Raw genomic sequence first — 21,914 nt, 5'->3', positions numbered from 1 at the left:
GGTTTGTCTGAGTGGATCATGCTGCCTTCAAGGAAGACAACATAAAAGAAAGAAAAGGGCAATTTTATTTGTAGGAGAGGTTGTTAATTTTCTATCATTCAATTTCTGCTATGCTTGCTGTCCAACTGGAACCCAAACTAAATTATATTTAAACATATCAGAATATTTTAGATTTTTTACTTTTATAATCAAATGACAGTCTCTGCTATATTTTACTTTGTTTTCTCTGTGGTAACATTATTATTATGACCATTTAAATTAAAACTCTTAAGTTGAATTTTTTTTATGATTATTTGGAAATAATTCTACAAATACATAATATGTAAATTAGAAATATTTTGAAATGTTTTCTTTTTTCTCCTGTGCAACTTTGGCTAGTGTTTATGCCAAAAGTGATCTTGACTCATTTAAAAAGGAGGCAGATTAAGTCAAAACCTCTGGCTCTTTTTGTGACATACCTGACACTACATAATGAAGAGGAAGACATATAAATAAAAATAAACAAGACATGATAATTGTAAAGTAGTTATTTATCTTTTATCTGTTTATCTTTTTTTATCTACTTATCTTCTATTATCTGTTTGACCTGTATTCATCAAATCCTATTTAAACTCTATTAGCAATTAATTTTCTTTTCTCTTTTCTTTTTAAGTGGACCCCATGGAATAATAAACTTTTAGTGCAGAGCAGGTCCTTGAAAATATTCTTGTCCTTAACCTACCTATGAAGCAAATGAGACAAATATAGACCAACTGATGGAAGAACATAACCATAAATGTAAGGTCCAAACTCTTTCTCTTGACTGAATTCTTAACCTATGCCAGGCTACATCTCTAGTCTCTGTGTCTTATTTTAACTTGAAATTCTAGGAGTAACTATATTTGAAAATATAAAAATAAGCTATAGCATCTAGAACTTCACTTTATATTTTTGAATTTCAATGTTCTCCCTACACCACATGCTCATTTCTAAGGATGATTCCCATGTAGAAGGCACCATGAAATGTGGCCTAAGAAACTAAAGACAGTTCTGACTGTCCTTTTATGATTTATATTTAGAATAAACTGTTTTAATATATGCATTTTTATTCCTCTTAACCACCATGTTATGTTGGCAGTGAATAAGCAAAACTAGAGTCAAATAGAAGTACATCTCCCAGAGAAATGTTATTAACAACTGCTGCTTCATTGAGAATAGGTGTGAATAAACTGACTTTACAAAATCATCATAATCCCAGCTAATAAATTCACCCAACCTAGCTCAACTTACTTCAACTAATTTAGTCAAGATAAGTAGTCAAGTAAAGGGTGATTTTAATTGTCAGCTATCCATCCCATTGGGGAGGGAGAGATTTCTACCTTAGGGTTTTGGAGATAGGGAACATGCAACATCTGATGCTAGAGAGACAGACAAAATTGACAACAATTTATGAATCACATATACTCACAGACCGGGGAGGACACCACACAAAATAAAGGGCCACACTATGGGGGGTGGGGTGGGGAGGCTATAAGAAGCAGGCTTTTTTGGTATCAAAAGGGAGGGGTTCTGCTTCCGCCTCTCTCTCTGCCTGCCTCTCTGCCTACTTGTGATCTCTCTCTGTCAAATTAATAAATAAAATCCTTAAAAAAAAGGGAGGGGTTCTCCGTGGTTTCTGCTGGAGGATGTGACCAGGGAGAATTCAATGGAGCTAACGGAGAAATGAAACCACACTACTGTAATCAGCTGTAATCAGCTTCCCCCTGATAGGCAGAGCTGTTTGGCCAGGGGATTGTTTCTTCCTGAGAATGAGGAAGGTGAGGTTAGACCATTCAGGGTACTCCTAGATAGGCTTGATGGCAAGGTAGAACATAATATTGGGCTTTAATTTTAGTCTTTACACTTTAATTGACTCCTTGCTATCTTGATACCAATTTTTACCTTGGTGATGAACTGAGATTTCTAGGTAGTAGAAGTACCTCTCCAGGACATGAAGTAGGCACTTGACCAGGAAGAAGACCGTGTGAGGAGAAAAATAAATATTTTGAGTTCCTTCCTAGGCATTTCAGAGTATGATAACCCTGTTCTTGCAGAGAGTCTGGATGTTTAGATAAGGACCTGAGCTTAGGATTCCCACCAGAAGTTCCCACTTTGCTCTTCCTGGGACACCTTTTAAACTAACCACTTAGAATTAAGCCAGTGAAAAGTCAGTGATGTCCACTGCAACCCCTTTTTAGGTACTTGCTACCCTGTTCTCAATCGCCTGCTTACTCATGGCCTGGGACAGGGATCTGCCTTTCCCTGGCTCTTTGACCACAGTCCTGAGATTTGTAAGTAAAAATCTCGTGACTTTACTTCCTTTGTGTGAGTGTACTAAAATTGTTTTTGACCAGAATGACTGTGGTTTCACTTTCACAAAGTGGGAGCTTAGATACTGAAGGAGATATCTGCCAAATTTGTGAGAATGGCTTATGCCTCTTCATTCAGCAGATCATAAACTGTATATTTTCAATTGAATGCATCAGCCATGGGTCTCCCCAACACAGAGGCCCACATAGTGAGGTGAACTTCAAAAATATGAACTTTAGAGGTTTTTCCCTTTATGGCCAATAAAGGAAATTGAGGAACATGTGTGGCATTAGTACAAGGAGTGCATGTCCCTAGGGAATGTGGATTTAAACTAATTCATGCCTGTGGCAATAACAGAGTGTTATTTGCTTTCTTTGGAATTCTTTGAAGGAGGCATTAAACCTCTCAACTAAACTGTCAGCCTGAGGCCTATAGGGGACATGGAAGTTGTATTGAATGTCTTCTTCCAGAGCCTAACAGTGTCTGTTTTGAGAAGTGAAATGAATGCCTTAGTCATTATCAATAATCTCTGAAATTCCAAAGGGGAGAATAAGAATGTTCTGGTGAGGCCAAATTGTGGCCTTAGTACACATAGTGACATCTGTTCCCTTGATTTATATTTTAGGTCTCTGTGAAACAAGAGATTGCTAGAGTTCTTTACCTCTAAGGGAGCAATTCTTATAAAATATACCAAGAGTTTAGAAAAATGTACATATGGAGCTATTTTCTGGCCAGGGTATCTGGTGCTAAGATGACTGCCTCATATATAGTCAACTGTGCTGACCCTTAGATCCTGCATTATCTGGGACATCCTAGATAAGGAATAAAAAGCAGAACATTCCACCAGGTTCCATCATATGTAATGGTGGCAATATGTTCCATAAAGTGTATAAACTCCATTAATGATTCACTAACTTGCTCCTATGGGGCTTTCCATGTTGCTTAGGGGGCTGGGAGAGGGTTGACCTCCTTTAATACTGTGGTATCTAGCAAGGATCTGAGGAGAGGTGAGGTTAGACCTTTCTGAAGATGGGATATGTCAGAGGGTCAGATTTGACTCCAGCTTATAGAATGGAGGGCTTGATAACTCTGCAGATCTTGTGAGTGCTGGTTTCTTGACCCAAGGTGTAATGACCAGCATGGTATGGAAGAATAGATGCTCAGGGTCTGTGAGAGACTGTTTGTAGAGGAGCTCGGTATATGGCCAACAACTACCACTGCTAGTCAGTTTGTTAGTTGAGTGGTCAAGCCCCATGATTAGATGATTAACCCTTTGGCCTGCTGGTAGCCAGCAGCACGAAGACAAGTCCAGGCACATTGGCTAGGGACGTTTCATTGAAACAGCAGTTGTGTCACCTCCTCCATTATTTGGGGAGAGCCTGGTACCCCTTGTTCTTTTTCTTCTTCTTCTTCTTCTTTTTTTTTTTTCCCCATCAGTGCCTGGTGCATAGGTTGCCTGAAATGTATACTTGGGATAGCAGCAAGGGGAACGGCAGCACAGGAAATGGGCAAAGTATCTACACTTGCCCAAACAACTCTTATTAAGTGACTTAGGTGTCATGATTAATTCTCGCTAAGGAGGTGATCTTCTTCCTTTCCACAAACCTCATAATGAGCCACCCCTTGACTCTCCCTGAAGGTGGACAATCACAATAATGTCCAGATGGCTGCCCCAAGTAGTTAGTGATGGTTCTCAAGTTAGATGCACTGACCAGAGAGCTCTAGCTTATCTTTATAAGTGGAACAGAAGCACCAGCTGATCGGGTAAAGTTTTATATTGTCACTGCCATTACAGGCAGAAGTCCTAGAGGCTCTTGCTAGACATAGACTGACTCACAGTAGAACATATGCTAAGGAATTGTTAATTAACAACATATCTTTTCTTGAGGACAAGAGCATTCTGTGGTGGGAAGGGAGGACAATATCTGCTAAAGACAACACAGTGGCCAATAGGCCAAAGTGCAAGTCCACCAGCAATGACAGTTTGGTCCCAGGCAGCCATACCTATATCATGAAACCATTTAGCTATCCAGGAGCAGTTAATTTAAGCTGACCATGTGTCCTTGGTCATGATTGTATCATCACGTAAAAAGTTGTTTTACTTACCTCTTCATCACCCCTTTGGTAAGGGAGAAATTTGTGTCCTAGAGTTACGGGGTTGGAAAATATGTAGCACCTAATACTGGACAGAAGAAACCAACAGCAATTTACTAGTCACAGCCTTGGAGTGGAAAGTGGCAGGAAGGATGCTGCGCATGGCCATAAGGGACTGCATTCAGTAAAAGAGTGAATAGCCAGGGACTGCAGGAGGTATGCTTTGTAGTATCACTGGGGAGGCATTCCTTGGTTCTGGTGAGATAGGATTGCCTTGTTTGAATTGGCTTGTTCTATAAGCGAGCAAGGAACTGACACCCACCTTCAACTGGTCCCCCTGATAAGTAGGGTTGTTTGGTTAAGGGATCTTATCTTTGGGCGCAGAATGGACTGAGAAACTTGGGAGTTAGGTTATTTAAAGTCTTCCTTGTTGTGCCAGATGTCAAGGCAACACATACATTGGGCTTAATTTTGTTTATACCATAAGAGTGAGTGGTATGCTGTTGGACAGGACCAAAATCTTGAACAATTTAAGTCTTGGTTAGGCTTGCTTCCAGACAAATTTGTCAGATATTAAGCTTAAGTTCTTTGAGAGGTTTCCTGCATTGCCTTCCAAAATAGAACATTTTCCAAAGTAGAAACTAAACTTTTTATGAGCATAGGTCCCCCAGCTCCTATGGAAACTTATGGGAGGATCTCTTTGTCATCAAGTTCTGAAATTTCATAGTTATCACATGATTTGATGTAGATCTGTTTCTATCTGAATTTCGGATACTTAGTAAACTCTTTTAGTCTTTACACCCAACCTTTCAGTTTTTGGAAATTTTCTTGAATTATTGCTTTCATCATTTCTTCCCTTACTTCTTTTCATCTTTTCTTTATCCCTTAATATTTAGATATTGAACCTCCTCTACTGACCTACCAATTTTCTTCACTTTTTCTTTCCTACTTTCCACAGTTTTTTTTTTTTTTTTTAAGATTTTTATTTATTTATTTATTTGACAGAGAGAGAGAAAGCACAATTGGGCAGATGGCAGGCGGGGGGTGGGGAGCAGACTCCCTGCTGAGCAGACAGCAGATGTGGGGCTCGATCCCAGGACGCTGAGATCATGACCTGAGCCGAAGGCAGAGGCTTAACCCATTGAGCCACCCAGGCGCCCCCACAGTTTTTTAATCTACTTTCTCACAAATGTTCTTATCTTTATCTTTCAAACTTATACTGAGCTTTTTATTTCATTATATTATTATTAAGACCAAGATATTTTTTTAATGTTTTCTCAATATTCCTCTCTAAAGGTATTTTGAACTCTTTTCATGTATACAATATTTTCTCTTATTCACCTGAAGAGATTAATGATAGCTTATATTACATTTTATTTTCTTGCAATAGTGTCTCTTTCCAGGAATCTACAGTAGAGATTTTTTTTCTTTTTTTTTTTTTTTTTGCCAGTGTCTGATGATGCTTAGCTGTGTGTCTGTAATTCAAAATGATACTCTAAAAGGCTGAAGGTAAACTCTGCCCTTGTGTGGAAAACTTGTTGAGTATTTTTGTCTATAGGGTGATCTTCCTGGATCATGTAATTGAGGAAAACCCAAAGTCAGTATGTTTGGTATATTTTTCTTCTTAGACTAGTTAGAGGTATCCAGAGACATATGTTCAGATCTTCTGCCTGGAAGTATAAGCCTTTGTACTTGCATTCTGAAAGTTAATTGGAGAAAGACTTCTGGGAGACCCAAGAGCCTGTTTTCTGGGTATGATGATCTCACATTAAACCGTACCTGCTGTCTTCCAATGTAGGCACCTCTGTTTTAACCTCCTTAGAGAATAAATTTCCTGTCTTCTAACCAGAGAGGATAATTGATCACCTACATATGCACAGTCGATGAGAGAAACCTGGGGTCTAATTGCTTCTCAATGACATTTTTTGATCCTTCTCTTTATTTTTATATTCACTCCCACTTCAGAACTAATTTGTTCTATTAATTCCTTAGCCTTTGGAATATTCTGTAGGATAAATCAGATTTCTTCCCTCATACTCTTAACTTCCAGCTCAAGATTACATATTTTTAAAACTAGTACTTTGATAGCAACTTACTGATCCACTTCCAAACTTCCAAAATGTTGTTATAACTGTTTGCTCACTTGTTTCTTTGTCTTTTGCTTGTTCTTATAGGCTTTTCTGCAGAAAATGTTCTTTTCATTTATGTGAGGTTTTATGAAAAGCAAAGGTTTGTGAATGAATTCATCTCTTCTCTCTCTTTAAATGGAAGCTTAAAAATAAGCTTTCACATAATGAGCTAAGTCTTAGAACACAAAGTCATGAAAAAATCGGCTCTTAGATTATGGAGAGTTTGTGGGATTCTTGCTAGAAGTACATATTTCTTTATTGTTAGAACCATATAAAAGACACATATATGCTTCACATTTGGTTACATTTGGGAATTAATATTTTAAATGTAAGATATACATATTTTCTCTTTATATATCAATAAATGAAATTATAAAAAATAATATGCAATTTCTATTTCCCAAATGTGACTATTAGAATGATTTATTTTTCTTTTGGTTTGTAACAAGTTTAACATTATTTTGAGTTTTAAAAATGATAAACTTTAAACTTGAGCTTTAGATTGATAATGGTAAAACTAAGTAGATGATATGCATTGTTATATTTGATATAGATTAGAATTGTAATTATTTGTTCAATTGTTTTTAAGATTATTCTATTGTTTTTAAGATTATAATTATGTGTGAATATACATTTTGAAACCTGATAGTGCTTTTCTCTTATATTAGTTTATTCACTATATTATTCTATTTTGAATAATGCCTGAAATTAGTGTCCAAAAGTATCAGGCAACTTGCAAGCTTTAGTACTTGAGGTCAATTTAATTACACTGTGCATGACAGAAACTAGGCCATTTGGGTATTGCCTTTGCCACCAGCAATTGACACCTGAGTGTTAATGAGCCGGTAATTAAGAGCTGGCACATACAGACACATTTTACTGTTTGGGACTAGGATAACCATATGCTACATAACTTCTGTGCTAAGTATTTTGCTAGCTTCAGAATTTACACAATTATGTTTGTGAGGTTTTTTTTTTTTTTTTAATCTTTCTTTTGCCATGGTAAAAAACAAAAAAAGATTAACAAAGAGTTACTTTAAAGATTTAAAATAACCGTACTTGTCATTTTCTAGTTATGAAACGTTTGAAAACTACTAAAGGCATATTTGGAGAGCAGATATCTGGAAAAAATAAATTTGTGGAGTGGCACTTACTTTCCGTTTAAAACCACAACTACAGGACTTACATTTTCAAAAGTCTTCTGTAATATAACAAAATACCAAAAGCAACTTAACATGAATGTAATATGTAGGGTAGGCAGCCTCTAGGATGGCCCATAATGATTATCACTTCCAGGTATTGAACTCTTGAGTATCCCCCTTCTCCTGAAAGTAGTTGAGCTATGGAACCCACTTCTATGAAACAGAATTTGGTTCTGGTGTTAGATTATATAAAAGTTATGTTTTCCGTCTTGGGACTCTACTTGTACACTTTATCATTCTCTTCTGAATTGCTTGCAGAGATGTGGAGGCAGCTCTGTGGTGAGACCCATGTGTCACGAGATCGAGGCCCTTCAACAAACACATGAATGAACTCTGAAGCAGACGCCCTTTCCCAAATTGTATCTTCAGAGGAGACCACACCTTCTGTCAACAGCTTGAGTGCCATCTCAAAGGAGACCTCAGGCAGAGGTTCCCAGTTAAAGTACACTATGGGTTTTGAATCATACAAATTTGGAGAATAGTGTTTTCCAGCAACATATAACTAATACCATATGGAATTGGCAATCCTATTGTCTGCCATAGCAATATGAATTATTGATTTTTCTGATGTGATGTGTATAATCAAACAATATGTATAATGTACCTGCATCATGTTTTTGCTGTCCTCTCCAATTTTCCTTTCTTACTCTCCTCCTCCCTACCTCACAAAAATAGTCCCCAACACTTTCTTGATTAATCTTCTATTGGTTTAAAAAAAAATAAAACTGTTCTCAGCAGATGAAAAATGTATTAACTTTTGTGAATTTTAGTTGTGGGAATTACTTCTAATTTTCTTCTTTGAAAGAGTTTGCTTTTCTATCGAACCCTCTGTAGGACATAGAGCCTTTTATATGCAGATTGATATAATTATGCTTTGAAATAGCTTTGAATTCCCTGTAGCTTAAACTGAGAACATGAAAGGCCAAATGTTATATCGAACTGAAGGATATAAAAGTGCACGTACATCAATCCAAAATGAGATATAGAAATGAACAGCTCTTTACACTGTGATGTCAGTTTTTGACAGATTATTGAAGGATCTTTATAACTGCCGAGACTGCTTTGGGTAGCATGAAAACTCTGCCTGGGGATAGTCTTATCGGTTTGTATTTTTTATTCTTTCAATACCAAAAGGTGAGTAGATGTTAAGTGAAACAAGAGAAATACTCTGACAAAAGCTTTAACTCTCTTCCCCAAAGATGACATCTGGCCCCAAATGGTAAAACGTAGTGTGACGCGATGATGGAATCATCCACCCAATCTGTCATGCTAGAGCTGGCAGCCTGGATGAGGAGGTTACATTTTAGGAAGTCGACAGAAAACCCACTTGGCAATCATCACCTCCGGAGAGATCCCAGTGACAGACAAGGGTCTCTTCTGCTCAGGAGGGGAGTTTATTGTGCTGGTGACAGACATGTCAAGAGGATTTAAAGCACCCACATCCTTTCTTGTAACTAACAGGAAGATAAAAGGATAAAAGGAACCCAGTGAATTTTTGTATGTTCAAAACCTTGAAATCAATGCCATGTTTATTTACAAGCAGATTCTAAAACACCTAACTTTTATGTTGAAAGAGTATGTACTGCTCACTCTTAATACCCTAACTGCTTTGCGTTAAGTAAAAGTACATCTTAGAATTGTTCTTTATATCACTCATGAATAGAGCTTTTTTTTTCTGCTTAAAGGGCAGAAATTATAATCCAAACAAAAGAATGAAATATGCATCTCATCTGGGTTTGTTAGTAAAGGGGGATAGGTCTTAAAATTGAAGATGAAAAGTTCCTAAATTCTGGTGTTTCTAGAATGTGCAGATATTAAGTAAGTATAATTGAAATCAGATCAAGGGCAAAGGGTAAAACTTTGAACAAAATATATACTTTGATACTAATACTGATTCAAGCAGAACTGAGTGGATGATGAATTTAATACTTTTGTATTCAATCTAGGCTAGGGAAATGTATTGTGTTTAGTACTTTGCAAAGCTTGCCACTTATTAATCTGCAAAATATATATGAAAGGAGATGATGTACTTAAACAGTAGTTGTGAAAAAACATAATCGTTAATTAGTTCTGATACTATAATCAAAAAAACATATATACCCATATACTAAAATGCTCTTTTCAGGAAAGGATTGACATGAATTTAAAAGAAAATTCAAAGGCTTTAAAAATGTAACTTAATGTATATATTAGATTAGTACCACTCTTTACTTTAATACTATAGAGAATAGACAAACAATATGAAACGGGCAGCATGATGCCTCTGAAATTATTTCAAACTAGATTATCTCCTAGCTCTACTCCTAAAAACCTTATGACCTTGATAGAGTTCTGCAGTTGATTTAGAGACTCAAATCAGTTCTCATATCTCAATTAGGGTCATGAGTCAAGTTTTAGTTGAGAATAATTTAAGAAAAAACAATCTCCATTTTATAGAGAGAATATATTATGACCTGCTGGGGAGGGGGGTGGGCATGGCATACTCATTCCGTAAATGCATGTGAAATCCCCTGTTCAGTAGAAGTTCTGGGTAGGAATAAAAGTAAACTAAAAAATTCTTACAATACTGTGAAGGACCTACTAAAATGGTTCTAATTATTAGTGATAAGGAAGGAATAGTTATATTTTAAGTTATATTGGCAGGTGTGACTAAAAATATTTTCTTGATAAAGGTGGTAAAAGACCATCTCTACCATGAATTTTTTTTTAAAGATTTTATTTATTTATTTGACAGACAGAGATCACAAGTAGGCAGAGAGAAGCAGGCAGAGAAAAAGAGGGGAAAGCAGGCTCCCTGCTGAGCAGGGATCCTGATGCTAGGCTCAATCCCAGGACCCTGAGATCATGACTTGAGTGGAAGGCAGAGGCTTAACCCACTGAGCACCTGGCACCCCTCTACCATGAATTTTTATACAATTTCAAATTGTGGCACAAAGCAAAGTTAACACAGAGGACTCACATTAAAAGCAAAACTATGATAGTTTTAAAACTATAATAAAAGCTAATATTTATTAAGTATTCCATCTGTGACAAGTACTGTGCTATTCATCACAACATTTATATGAAAAGTGATACTTTCAATCAATTCGCAGTTGATGAAATCATGAGAAGCACGTAAACTTGATTATTTCTTAATTATAAGGTTAGTGAGTATTGAAGCTTCAAAATGACTTCTGACATATAGATCCTACTATCAGCTGCTTTAAATAACATGGCAGAAGAAAAGATAAAATGAAGCAATTAAGCAAATAATGTTTCATTAGAAATGCCCATAATAGGTATATGCTGAATTTTAAAGGTAAACTAAGATATATACACTCCTCTCACATTTAAACCACATGGTCTTGTGGTCTAAAAAAAGCTCATGTTGCAAGTATTAGAAGTGATAAAAAAGACTAACAGATTTAAATTGTAGGTTGTATGCTTTTTCCTACAGCTTCAAACTACGATGGGCATCTCACACTATCCTGATTCTATGTGCAAGTGTGTCTGTGTGTGTGTGAATAAAATAAGGTAGGAACTTGATGGTCACAATATCAGACATGAATAAAATAGTACACAATAGAGCACAGTCGAATATGTTGCAGTAAAATGTGATTTAAAGATCTCCTTGCCTAAAGTTTCCCAAAGCATGTTACATGAACCTTCAGTGTCACTTGATCAAAGGTGGGAAAAATGGTAGAAGTTAAGGAATTTTCATTTTCAAATGGATATTGCATGCTACATCCATTTCTGAAAGATTTATAATTCCCCCCACTGTGTTAAAAGTCTCACAGGAATCTTTTAACTTAAAAAGGTCCTGTTTAATGTTTTTTAGCCTAGTATGTGTATATGTATACACACACATGTATATAGGCAGGTATGTTATATGTATGTTTATATACATAATGCATGTACATATATAAAGTTTAATAGACATTTCACCTCATCATCTAAAAGGGTGTCTATCATCCTTCAGATATGCTGTGAAAAACAATGCTTTTTGTTTAAAAACAGATTATTTGTAATTGATTTGTACAAAATCAAGGCTAATAAGGAACACTTTAAGACACTGATAAATTGCATTTATTATTTATTCTTAATTAAAAGGAATGGAGAGAGGGCAATTAATATAAGCATTGGGAAAATATTTTGGAGATATCTATTTTTTAACCTTTCTAACAGGAAGCTTTTCTAACATGATTTACCTAATTAATACTTGATGTGTGCAATTATCAGTAATAATAGATAATGTCTACTTTTTCAAGTTTGAAAAGTTCATCTAGGATAAGTATACATATACTCCCAGTTCAAGAACCAAATGATATGAAAATTAACATAAAACTTAATAAACTTATTTTTCTGAGAAATACTTTCTGGTAAATTGAAAATTTGACAATAACTTCTATAGTTAGTTAAATTTCATCAAATCAGATTGCACATAGTTTAAGCATTGCAATGTAATCTCATTTCATACTATTTTCTATTCCTTTCCTTTTCAATATTAAATAATCACTACTTTCTTCAAGTCTGAAATCCAAGCCTGAGTCACCCGTAGTTTGCAGTGGATGACCTTGCTTCTTAATTCAGAGAGATAGTTTAGTCATCAGAAAGGATGATATAACTTCTAAAAGTCTCCTAATTTCTACTTCACCTGCATCCGTCCTTACATCTTAAAAAGAACATTTTTTTCACTGTTTGTATTTGTCAAGGCTCCTCATAAGCAATAGGATGTTAACCTACATGGGCTTAAGAGGAAAAAATTCCTTTCATTCAGGTAACTGAAAGGTCTACAGATGGGTGTATTCAAGGATCCAAATGTGAAGACAAATTCTTAAATTCCAAGGTTAATCTATTCACTGAAGATTTTAATCCCACTGCTTCCCTCTTGCCTCTTGGACATCTTGCTCCATTCAGTTGTCTCGTCCTTTCGTTCTTCCTCTCCACTGTTTGTTCCTCAGTATATAAACATGTTCAAACTACCCTAACTTAAAAGTCACATCCTTACACAACATCTTGATTCATATATGTATAGTCTCACACTTTGTCTCACTAGCCCAACCACTCTGATGTCCCTTCACTTCAAACCCTCATGTTTCTCAGGCCAGTTCCACAAACTCCATACACCTGGATATTAAAGCCTCATTCTGGATCCTGTAGAACTTGTCCCAGTACTGCTGACTTTCCCTTGCCACAGAAGGGGTCAAGGTACTCTCCAAAGCTAGAGCCTATACTTCATTCAATTCAATTCTCAGAGAACCCTTGCTTTCCAGCTCTTCTGTTCACTCTTTAAGGTCTCACTTCTAGCTCAAATGAGCCAAGGCCTCCTCTTACTAAGGTAATAGCAGGCATATGTTGCTTTATTGCCCCTCACGTAAGTGCACCTTTTACAAATTGAAGATTTGTGGCAAGGAACTCCATTGTGCAAGTCTTCTGGTATCATTTTTCCTACAGCATTTGCTCACTTCATGTCTCTGTGTCACATTTTGGTAATTCTCACAGTATTTCAAACGTTAATAATTATTATTGCATTTGTTAGGGTGATCTGTGATCAGTGATTTTTGATCCTACTATTGTAATTGTTTTGAGGCACCATGAACTATGCCCACATAAGACAGCAAACTTAATTGATAAAGATGTGTTCTGCTTCTTCCACTGTTGGGTGATTCACACCTCTCTTCCTCTCTTCAGGCCTCCTATTACCTCCTAATATTTCACCGATATTGAAATAATCATGTGAAAGGAAGAGTCACATGGCTCTGACTTTATTTATTTATTATTTATTTATTTAATGGCTCTTACTTTAAATCAAAGCTAAAAATGATGAAGCTTAGTGAGAAGGTATATTTAAAGATAAGACAGGCTGAAAGCTAAGCCTGCTGTAACAATTACCTAGGCTGTGAATGCAAAGGAAAGTCTCCTGAAGGAAATTAAAGTAAAGGCATGAATGATAAGATAACAAAACAGCCTTACTGCTAATTGCGGAGAAAGCTCCAGTGATCTTGATAGAAGATCTAACCGGCTACAGACATTCTCTGAAGCCAAAGCCTAATCCAGAGCAAGGCCCTAAATCTCTTCAATTCTATGAAGACTCAGAGAGGTGAGGAAGCTGCAGAACAGTTTGAAGCCAGCAGAGGTTGGTTTCCATCGCATAAAAGTGCAAGGTAAAACAGTCAGTGCTAATAGAGCAAGTTATCCAGGAGATCTAGCCAAGACAATTAATTAATAAAGTAGATCTAGCTAAGACTACATTAAACAACAGATTTTCAAAGTAGATTCTCAAAGAAACATCCTTCTATTGGAAGAAGATGCCACTTTGGGCTTTTGCAGTTAGAAAGGAGAAATGAGTACCTGGTTTCAAAGCTTTAAAAGACAGCCTGACTTTGGTTAGGGGCTAATGCAGTTGGTGACTTTAAATTAAAACCAATGCTCATTTATCATTCTGAAAATCCGAGGGACCTTAATAATTATCTAAATCTACTCTGCCTGTGTTCTGTCAATGGAACAACAAAGACTGGATGACGACACATCTGTTTATAAGATGATTTACTGAATATTTTCAGTTCACTGTTGAGATTTACTGCTCAGGGGAAAAAAAAATAAAGAAAATAAACAAGAAGATTCCTTTAAAAATAAGACTTTTCATAGACAATACATATGGTCAACCAAAAGCTATGATGGAGATGGACTGTAAGATTCATGTAACATACATTCTGCAGCTCATGGACCGAGAAGTAATTTCTACTTTCAAGTATTATGATTTAAGAAATACATTTCATAAGGGTATAACTGCTATAGATAGTGATTCCTTTGATGGATCTGGATAAAGTAAATTGACAAAACTTCTGAAAAGGATTCTAGATGCCATAAAGAATATCTGTAATTTATGGGGAGAGGCTAACATATCAATATTAATATGACTTTGGAAGAAGTCGATTCCAACCCTCATGGATAACTTCAAGGGGTTCAAGACTTCAGTGGGAGAAGTCACTACAGATGTGGCAGGAATAGCAGGAGAACTAGAATTAGAAGTGGAGCCTGAAGATGTGACTGAATTGCTGCAATTTCGAGATAACACTTTAAGAGATGAGGAGTTGCTTCTTATGGATGAGCACAGAGAGTGGTCTCTTGAGATGGAAACTACTCCTGGTGAAGATGCTGTGAAGGTTGTCGAAATGACAACAAAGGATTTAGAATACTACATCAACTTAGCTGATAAAGCAACAACAGGCTTTGAGAGAACTGACTTCAATTTTGAAAGAAGTCCTTCTGTGGGTAAAATGCTTTCAAGTTGAAATCATTCATGAAAGGAAATTTTAATAGATGTAGCAAACTTCAATGTTGTCTTATTTTAAGAAATTGTCACAGCCACCCCAACCTTCAATAGCCACCATCCCGATCAGTCAACAGCCATCAGCATCAAAGCAAGACCCTCCAGTAGCAAAAAGATTATGACTTGTTCAGAGCTCAGATGATAGTATTTTCAGTGATAAAGCATTTTTTAAACTGGGTGCCTGGGTTGCTCAATTAAGCAACTGTCTTTGGCTCAGGTCATGACCAGAGTTCCAGGATTGAGCCCCACATTGGGTTCCCTGCTCAGCAGGGAGTCTGCTTCTTCCTCTGACCTTTCCCCCTCTCATTTTTTCTCTCTCTCACTCTCTATCTCTCAAGTAAATAAATAAATCTTTAAAAAAAAACCCTCTATTCAAAAAAAGTATCTTTAAATTAACATATGAACATTTTTTAGATATAATGCTACTGTGCACTTAGTAGACTCTAGGGTAAACACTGGGCAACCAAAAAAATTAGTTGACTTGATTTATTTAAATATTGCCTTTATTGCTGTGGTCTGGAACAGAATCCACAATACCTGTACAATATCTCTGAGATATGCCTGTGTTTGCACAAAAGTAAAGCCACTATCTGAACACAATAAAATATACTTAAATGATCTATCACCTGGTGCAGTGAGAGAAGGATAGACAACAAAAATTTGGATATTTGACCTGCCCCTTTAACTACAGACATTCCACTTTTGTCTATTTTGGGTCTAAGATAACAGATAATATTTTAGAAGATTTTTACCAGTAAAATATTTTAACGCCATTAACTTACAGGATAAACTAGAAACAACTTCGGTTCAGACCCTGACCAATAATTATAATTCAACCTTTCCTCTTCCTAAATATGCCCCACATTTTTCAGTCTAGGAATGCCAAAATATTTCTTCTTAGTTGAACAGATGTTTCTCAATCTCTTTGCTCCTGGCACTTGGTATTCATTTTGTGTGGAACAGTCTCAGTCACATTTTTTTGTCTAATGAATCCCTAATCATTTTTCACTCCTCAATGGTTTAAATGCTAATTTCTCTGTGACATCTTTGACTTGCCAAAATAATTGTCTACACTTCTTTTACTTGATCTTTTTGTTCTTTTTCTAGAAAGTGACTTGAAAACAAAACAAAAGATGACTTTTGCCTTCACGGTATTTATAATCTGGACATATCTGAGAGTCACATAAAAAAGGCTTAAGAATGAGGAAGACAATTTACAAATCATTGTTTAAGTAAGATATGTTACAAGGTAAGAAATTATGGAATAGGTCTATGTAGAGTTTATTGGAGAAGACTTATTTAGAGAGATTAGTTTTAGAGATTACAGAAAACAAAGGAAATTATGTAATGTGAGTTCTATTATAACATAGGTAATAAGCTGTATGTTCTTTATAAATGTAGTAAAGGCCACGTCACTTTATTTTGTTAATGTAATAATGTATATATAGTAAAACAATATGTTGAAAAATTGAACAATTTAATATAACAGTTGTGGAAGGATTTTATATTGCTGTATGAATAGTTAATTTTTTATTTTGCTGAATAGAACAGTTACCATCTTATCTGTATACTGTCATCAAAATAAAACCTAGATTTTTTAGAACATTAGAACAAAAGGCATTTTGAGGTTTCTTTCCCATTCTGTTTTTTTTTTTTTAAGATTTTATTTATTTGTATGACAGAGAGATCACAAGTACGCAGAGAGACAAGCAGAGAGAGAGGGGGAAGCAGACTCCCCACTGAGCAGAGAGCCTGACATGGGATTCTATCCCAGGACCCTGAGATCATGACCTGAGCCGAAGGCAGAGGCTTAACCCACTGAGCCACCCAGGTGCCTCTTCTTTCCCATTTTCACCTAAACTATTTGGGAAGGATTTTTCTATGTCCAAGGTTTAGTTTGACAGTGGTGTTATCATTATAAGGAACTATAAAGAATTCATTTTATCATCCCAGGAGTTTAGCATTATGGCCAATATTAGCATATATTAAATATTCATTTTAAGTTAAAAACCTTTATGAAAGAAACAGCTCAATTCAGGTTGATGAGAAGTAATATGAGAAGTAATGTAGTTTCTTTTCCCCCTAGAATGCTATATAAAAGTAGAGAAAGTTTATTTTGACAACAGAAAGAATATGTGGACATCTTTCCAACTTTTTGAAATTGTTTCTTCATAGTATAACTTAATTGCCTTTAATGAAATGATATGAGTTCTTTGAATAACTGTACCCTCTAATTTTATAGAGAAAATTATATTTAGTTGACTTGTACAACACGAGTTTGAACTGCAGGTCTGCTAATACATGGATTAAAAAAAGACAAATCCCATACAGTACTGGATTTTTTTTTCTGTTCTTTATGATATTTTTACTAACATTTTTTTCTCTAGCTTACTTTATTATAAGAATGCAGTGTATAATACATAAAATACACAAAATATGTCTTCACCAACTTTTTGTGTTATTAGTAAGGCTTCTGGTTGACAATAAGCTAATAGTAAGAAGGAATGTCTGTTTTATGTCTGTTTTTTGTTTTTGTTTTTTCCTTTAAGACAGAGTAGAAACTTGAAGAGACACAGTAGTTTCAGTTGTAGAAGCAGAAGAGTAGTAAATCCCCATTGTGTTCAGTTGACAACAATGATAGTTGGGGAAGGCAAATAGTAACAATGTTTCATAAATCCCATAGGGCAAAAAATGATATCTCACACTGAAGTAGCTCTCTGTTATTCACAGGGTCCTGTGTTTGAGCTCCACATCAGGCTCTCTGCTCGGTGGGGAGCCTGCTTCTCCCTCTTTCTCTGCCAGCCTCTCTGCCTACTTGTGATCTCTCTCTTCCTGTCAAATAAATAAGTAAAATCTTTAAAAAAAAAAGATTTTTTAGACAAATCTATGTTCAGTGTTTGGTTTTGCCACTTTCTATCTTGGTAATTGTGGGCAATCTCAGTGAGCCTCAGAGACTTCATGAGTAAACTATGTTTGTAATGCTTTTCCCCCAAGCATTTGCTATAGACAAGCTATATATAAAGTGAGAGTAATCAGTAGATTTTTTTGTTGCTATGATGTTGATGGTGACAAGCATGGTGATTTTTAAGTGAGCCACCATACCAACCCTGGCTAAGACTATGTGATACAATGATGAGTAAGATGGTTCAGAACTTCATATTCAAATGTTCCTACATTGTACAAGTATTCCATGATTATGAAAAAAAAACTATAATGCAAACTGGACAAGACTGACTGAATTGTGTTCATCTGGTCTGTAGATTTCATCTTTTTTTTTTTCATATCAGTTGGAGCAGAGTAACATCTTTTTTACTTAGAAATCAATACTTAGATGAGTAAACTTGGAGGACATCCAAAGAGAAGCTGTATTCTTTCAATCATCAAGTATATCTTATGTTCTGGACTCTGTTTAAACGCTATCATAAATAAACAGTTTTACAGAATATCTGAACTACAATGGAGACATCAGAATTTTCACTTATGAAGGTAAGAATAAGGTCAACACCCCCAGATTAAAGTAAATTGCAACTGACAATAAGGAGAAATTGTAAAAGAGAGCCAGAGGTATCTTAAAATTTCCAGGAATTTGTTTTGCTTTTAACTTTGTTCAAAAGTATATTTCATCACTGTAACTTAGCTTATACCTCAAACATACCTGAGGACTCTTCATTTCAATAATTGTGATACTCACTACCATTTGTTGTATATTAACAACATTCCACTCATTGTGTTAACTAATTTACATTACATTTAATTTTTACACCACACACTATTGGTCAAAACACATTAGAAAGAAAGAAATCCTCTCTAGGTATATTAAGCAGGAAGAAATTTATTACAGATTATTAAATGCCTCACATAATCCTAGGGAAGGTTAAGGAAGGGATCTTTGGTTGAGAATTCAGGAACCCTTGTTAATATTATGTGGCAAGACCAAGTCCCTAAGAGAACTACCGCCTTTCTTGATCAGAGAGAGTCTCAATACTGTCACTGCTATAGTCAGGAAACTGCCATTCTCAAGAAACCACCACTACTTTGGAGTAGGAAACTTTAGTAAGCAGTATAGTTCTCTAAACTATATAAACAAACTAATATACCCTCTGGTTTATATTATACATGTAAACATACAGAGACTCAGAAAAATCTGCCCTCTCTATAGTCAAGGGTAGTATGCTCATTACCTGTTTTCCTAATCACTGTGGAATATATTTCTTGAGCACATTCTCTGGTTTGAGTTTTGCTGTGAGCTCCATAGTACACAAAACCATCTTTCAAGTTTGAAATCAAGACTGAAATGAAGCAAAATATGAGGATTCTAATGAAGCTTTTATTAAATTATATGGGCAACAAATGCTGAGTTTATTTTCCCATCAAAGCAAGTTAAACTTCAGTGGTAATTGATCTACATACTTAAAATGTCAAAAGAAACCTCTGATAATGATAAATTCTTTGATTCCTTTACTAGTTAACTATGGTTGTCCAGAGACAGATTTTATTTATTTATTTATAGAGAATCCACTTCTCTTTTATGTATTTGTGTATTGCAGATAACTTAAACTACCAATGTCACTTTGCTCACACACTTTAAATATACAACTTCGATATTTCATTACTTGGTATACAAATATCCTGAGCCATCTAGTGAATTATAGAGGAAATTACGTGTTCAACAAGGGAGACTGCTGAAATCTGTTGTGCAAATCTGCTGCTGATCTTATACTTGTCATTTCATAGCTGCATTTTTAAAAAATTTTCAGACATTGTATCAGACTACATGTTCTTGGAAAATAAATATATAATATATAATACAAGGTCAAGGTTTATACAAACATAAATATATAATACAAGGTCAACTTGAATATGTATAAAAATTTATGAAAGAAAGAAAACTGTCATATGCAGACTAATAAACTTGGTATCCTTTCAAATTAATATTCTTTATTTAGTGGACATTATTGGAAAATTCCTAAAGATTTTTATAGGAGAAACATATTAAAAAGTTTACATTGTATAGTCTGCCTGATTTCTCGTGAAAAAGCCTCACTAGCCATATCTATTATAACAGCTTGCTACTCTGCCTTCCAGTCTTCCTGTCTCTATTTCCTTTCATCCAGGACTCTGTGTTCTCTGTGTGAGTATCCCTTTATTTATAATGAAGATGAAGATGTAGTTTGTGGTCCTCTGTGTAATTAACTCTGTCCTAGGTTTCAGGATGGAAAGGTCTGCTCTTACTGCAACATTTTTTTTCCTTGTTAAAATTGTAAGAAAGTTTCAAAGGTTTAAGGTTAATAATTAAAAAAATTATTGTATAAAACACAGCTTTAGAATTCTATTAATGTTGCACAAGTAATATATATAAACACATGCACATATGTATACTTACATATATATACACACAAAAGCACATACATACATACTCTTACTTACATCATAAAAAAAAAAACTGATTGTCAACTGATTGCGTATTTTAGAAGAAAATATCGTGCAATATCTTTGTGACTTTGAAGTAGATAAGATTCTTAAACAGACCTAATGATAAGTGAAAATAATTTGGATTCATCAAAAATAAGAACTTCGATCTTCACAGGACACCAGACACTCGGTGAAAAAGCAACCCATAGAAGGGAGAAGATTTTACAGTACATATTTTCAAATAAAGGCTTTTATCTAAAATAAAGAACTTTTACAAATAGTGAGAACACATACACCCCATAGATATATGGGCAAAAGATTTCAATAGATACTTAACAAAATAAAAAATTCGAATAAACAAAATCAGTAAGCATAAGTGACTAACTGCATTGGTCCTCAGATAAATGCCAATCAAGACCACAGTCAGGGGGCGCCTGGGTGGCTCAGTGAGTTAAAGCCTCTGCCTTCAGCTCGGGTCTATGATCTCGGGGTCCTGGGATCGAGCCCCGCATCGGGCTCTCTGCTCAGTGAGGAGCCTGCTTCCTCCTCCCTCTCCTGCCTCTCTGCCTACTTGTGATCTCTGTCTGTCAAATAAATAAATAAATAAATCTTTAAAAAAAAAAAAAGACCACAGTCAGATACATTATATATTCACTGTACTGGCTAAAAGGAAAAACTGACACGACATATTCGGTGGCAGGATGTGGAGCAGTAGGGACTCTCACACAGTATGGAATTATGGGTAATATTTACTATAGAGCATAAACATTTTAAGAGCCAACCACTCCAAAGAAGGGTTTATATGAGTACACCAAAAGACATGTTTGAGAATATTTGTAGAAATTCTATCTGTAGTAAACATACACTCAGATATACAAATACAGAAGCAAAACAATAAAGCCTAGAAAAACAAACAGGTTACTCTGAGAAATCAAACAGAATAAAACTATTCAAATGGCCATCAAAAATAGGTGGCTAAATATATTTTAATTATAAGTATATAATGAAATATAGCAATGAGAATAATTCACCTATAATTGTACATAATGATGTGAGGGACTCTCACAAACAGAATGTTGAGCTAATAAAATATGACATAAAAGAGTACACATTGTAAAATTCTGTTTATCTAGCATACAAGAAGAGGCAAAATTATATACGGTGTTAGAATTCAGAGCAATGGTTATTGTTTGTTTAGTAATATCGAACAAGCGTAAGGAAGGATTTCAGGATGTTGGTATAATTCTATGGCTTGATTCAGGTGCTGATTATTCAGGTGTGCTTAATTGGGGAGCAACTCTATTATTATATGTGCAGTCTTCTGTTTGCAGTTTAATTTCAGCAAAAATTTAAAGACACTAAAGAACACAGTTATTCCATAGACATTCAAAACCTTCTCTGAGATGTTGGAGAATTTTGTTGTGGAAATAAGCTGCA

At 35.3% G+C, this 21,914-nt stretch overlaps 1 protein-coding gene across 1 annotated transcript in view; it reads left to right on the top strand.

The window, feature by feature from the left end:
* The window catches only part of PCDH10 (protocadherin 10), a 60,250-nt gene extending 51,754 nt beyond the window's left edge, over positions 1-8,496 (top strand). The window contains 1 exon segment of the mRNA XM_082727894.1: positions 8,012-8,496. Coding sequence (XP_082584020.1) covers positions 8,012-8,079 — 68 coding nt within the window. The 3' untranslated portion in view covers positions 8,080-8,496.
* The last annotated feature ends 13,418 nt before the right edge of the window (positions 8,497-21,914 follow it).

Source organism: Mustela nivalis (genome assembly GCF_964662115.1).
Source record: "Mustela nivalis genome assembly, chromosome: 4".
Taxonomy (NCBI): domain Eukaryota; kingdom Metazoa; phylum Chordata; class Mammalia; order Carnivora; family Mustelidae; genus Mustela; species Mustela nivalis.
Note: the sequence above shows the minus strand (reverse complement) of the source record. Positions and strands in the feature narration are given on the sequence as shown.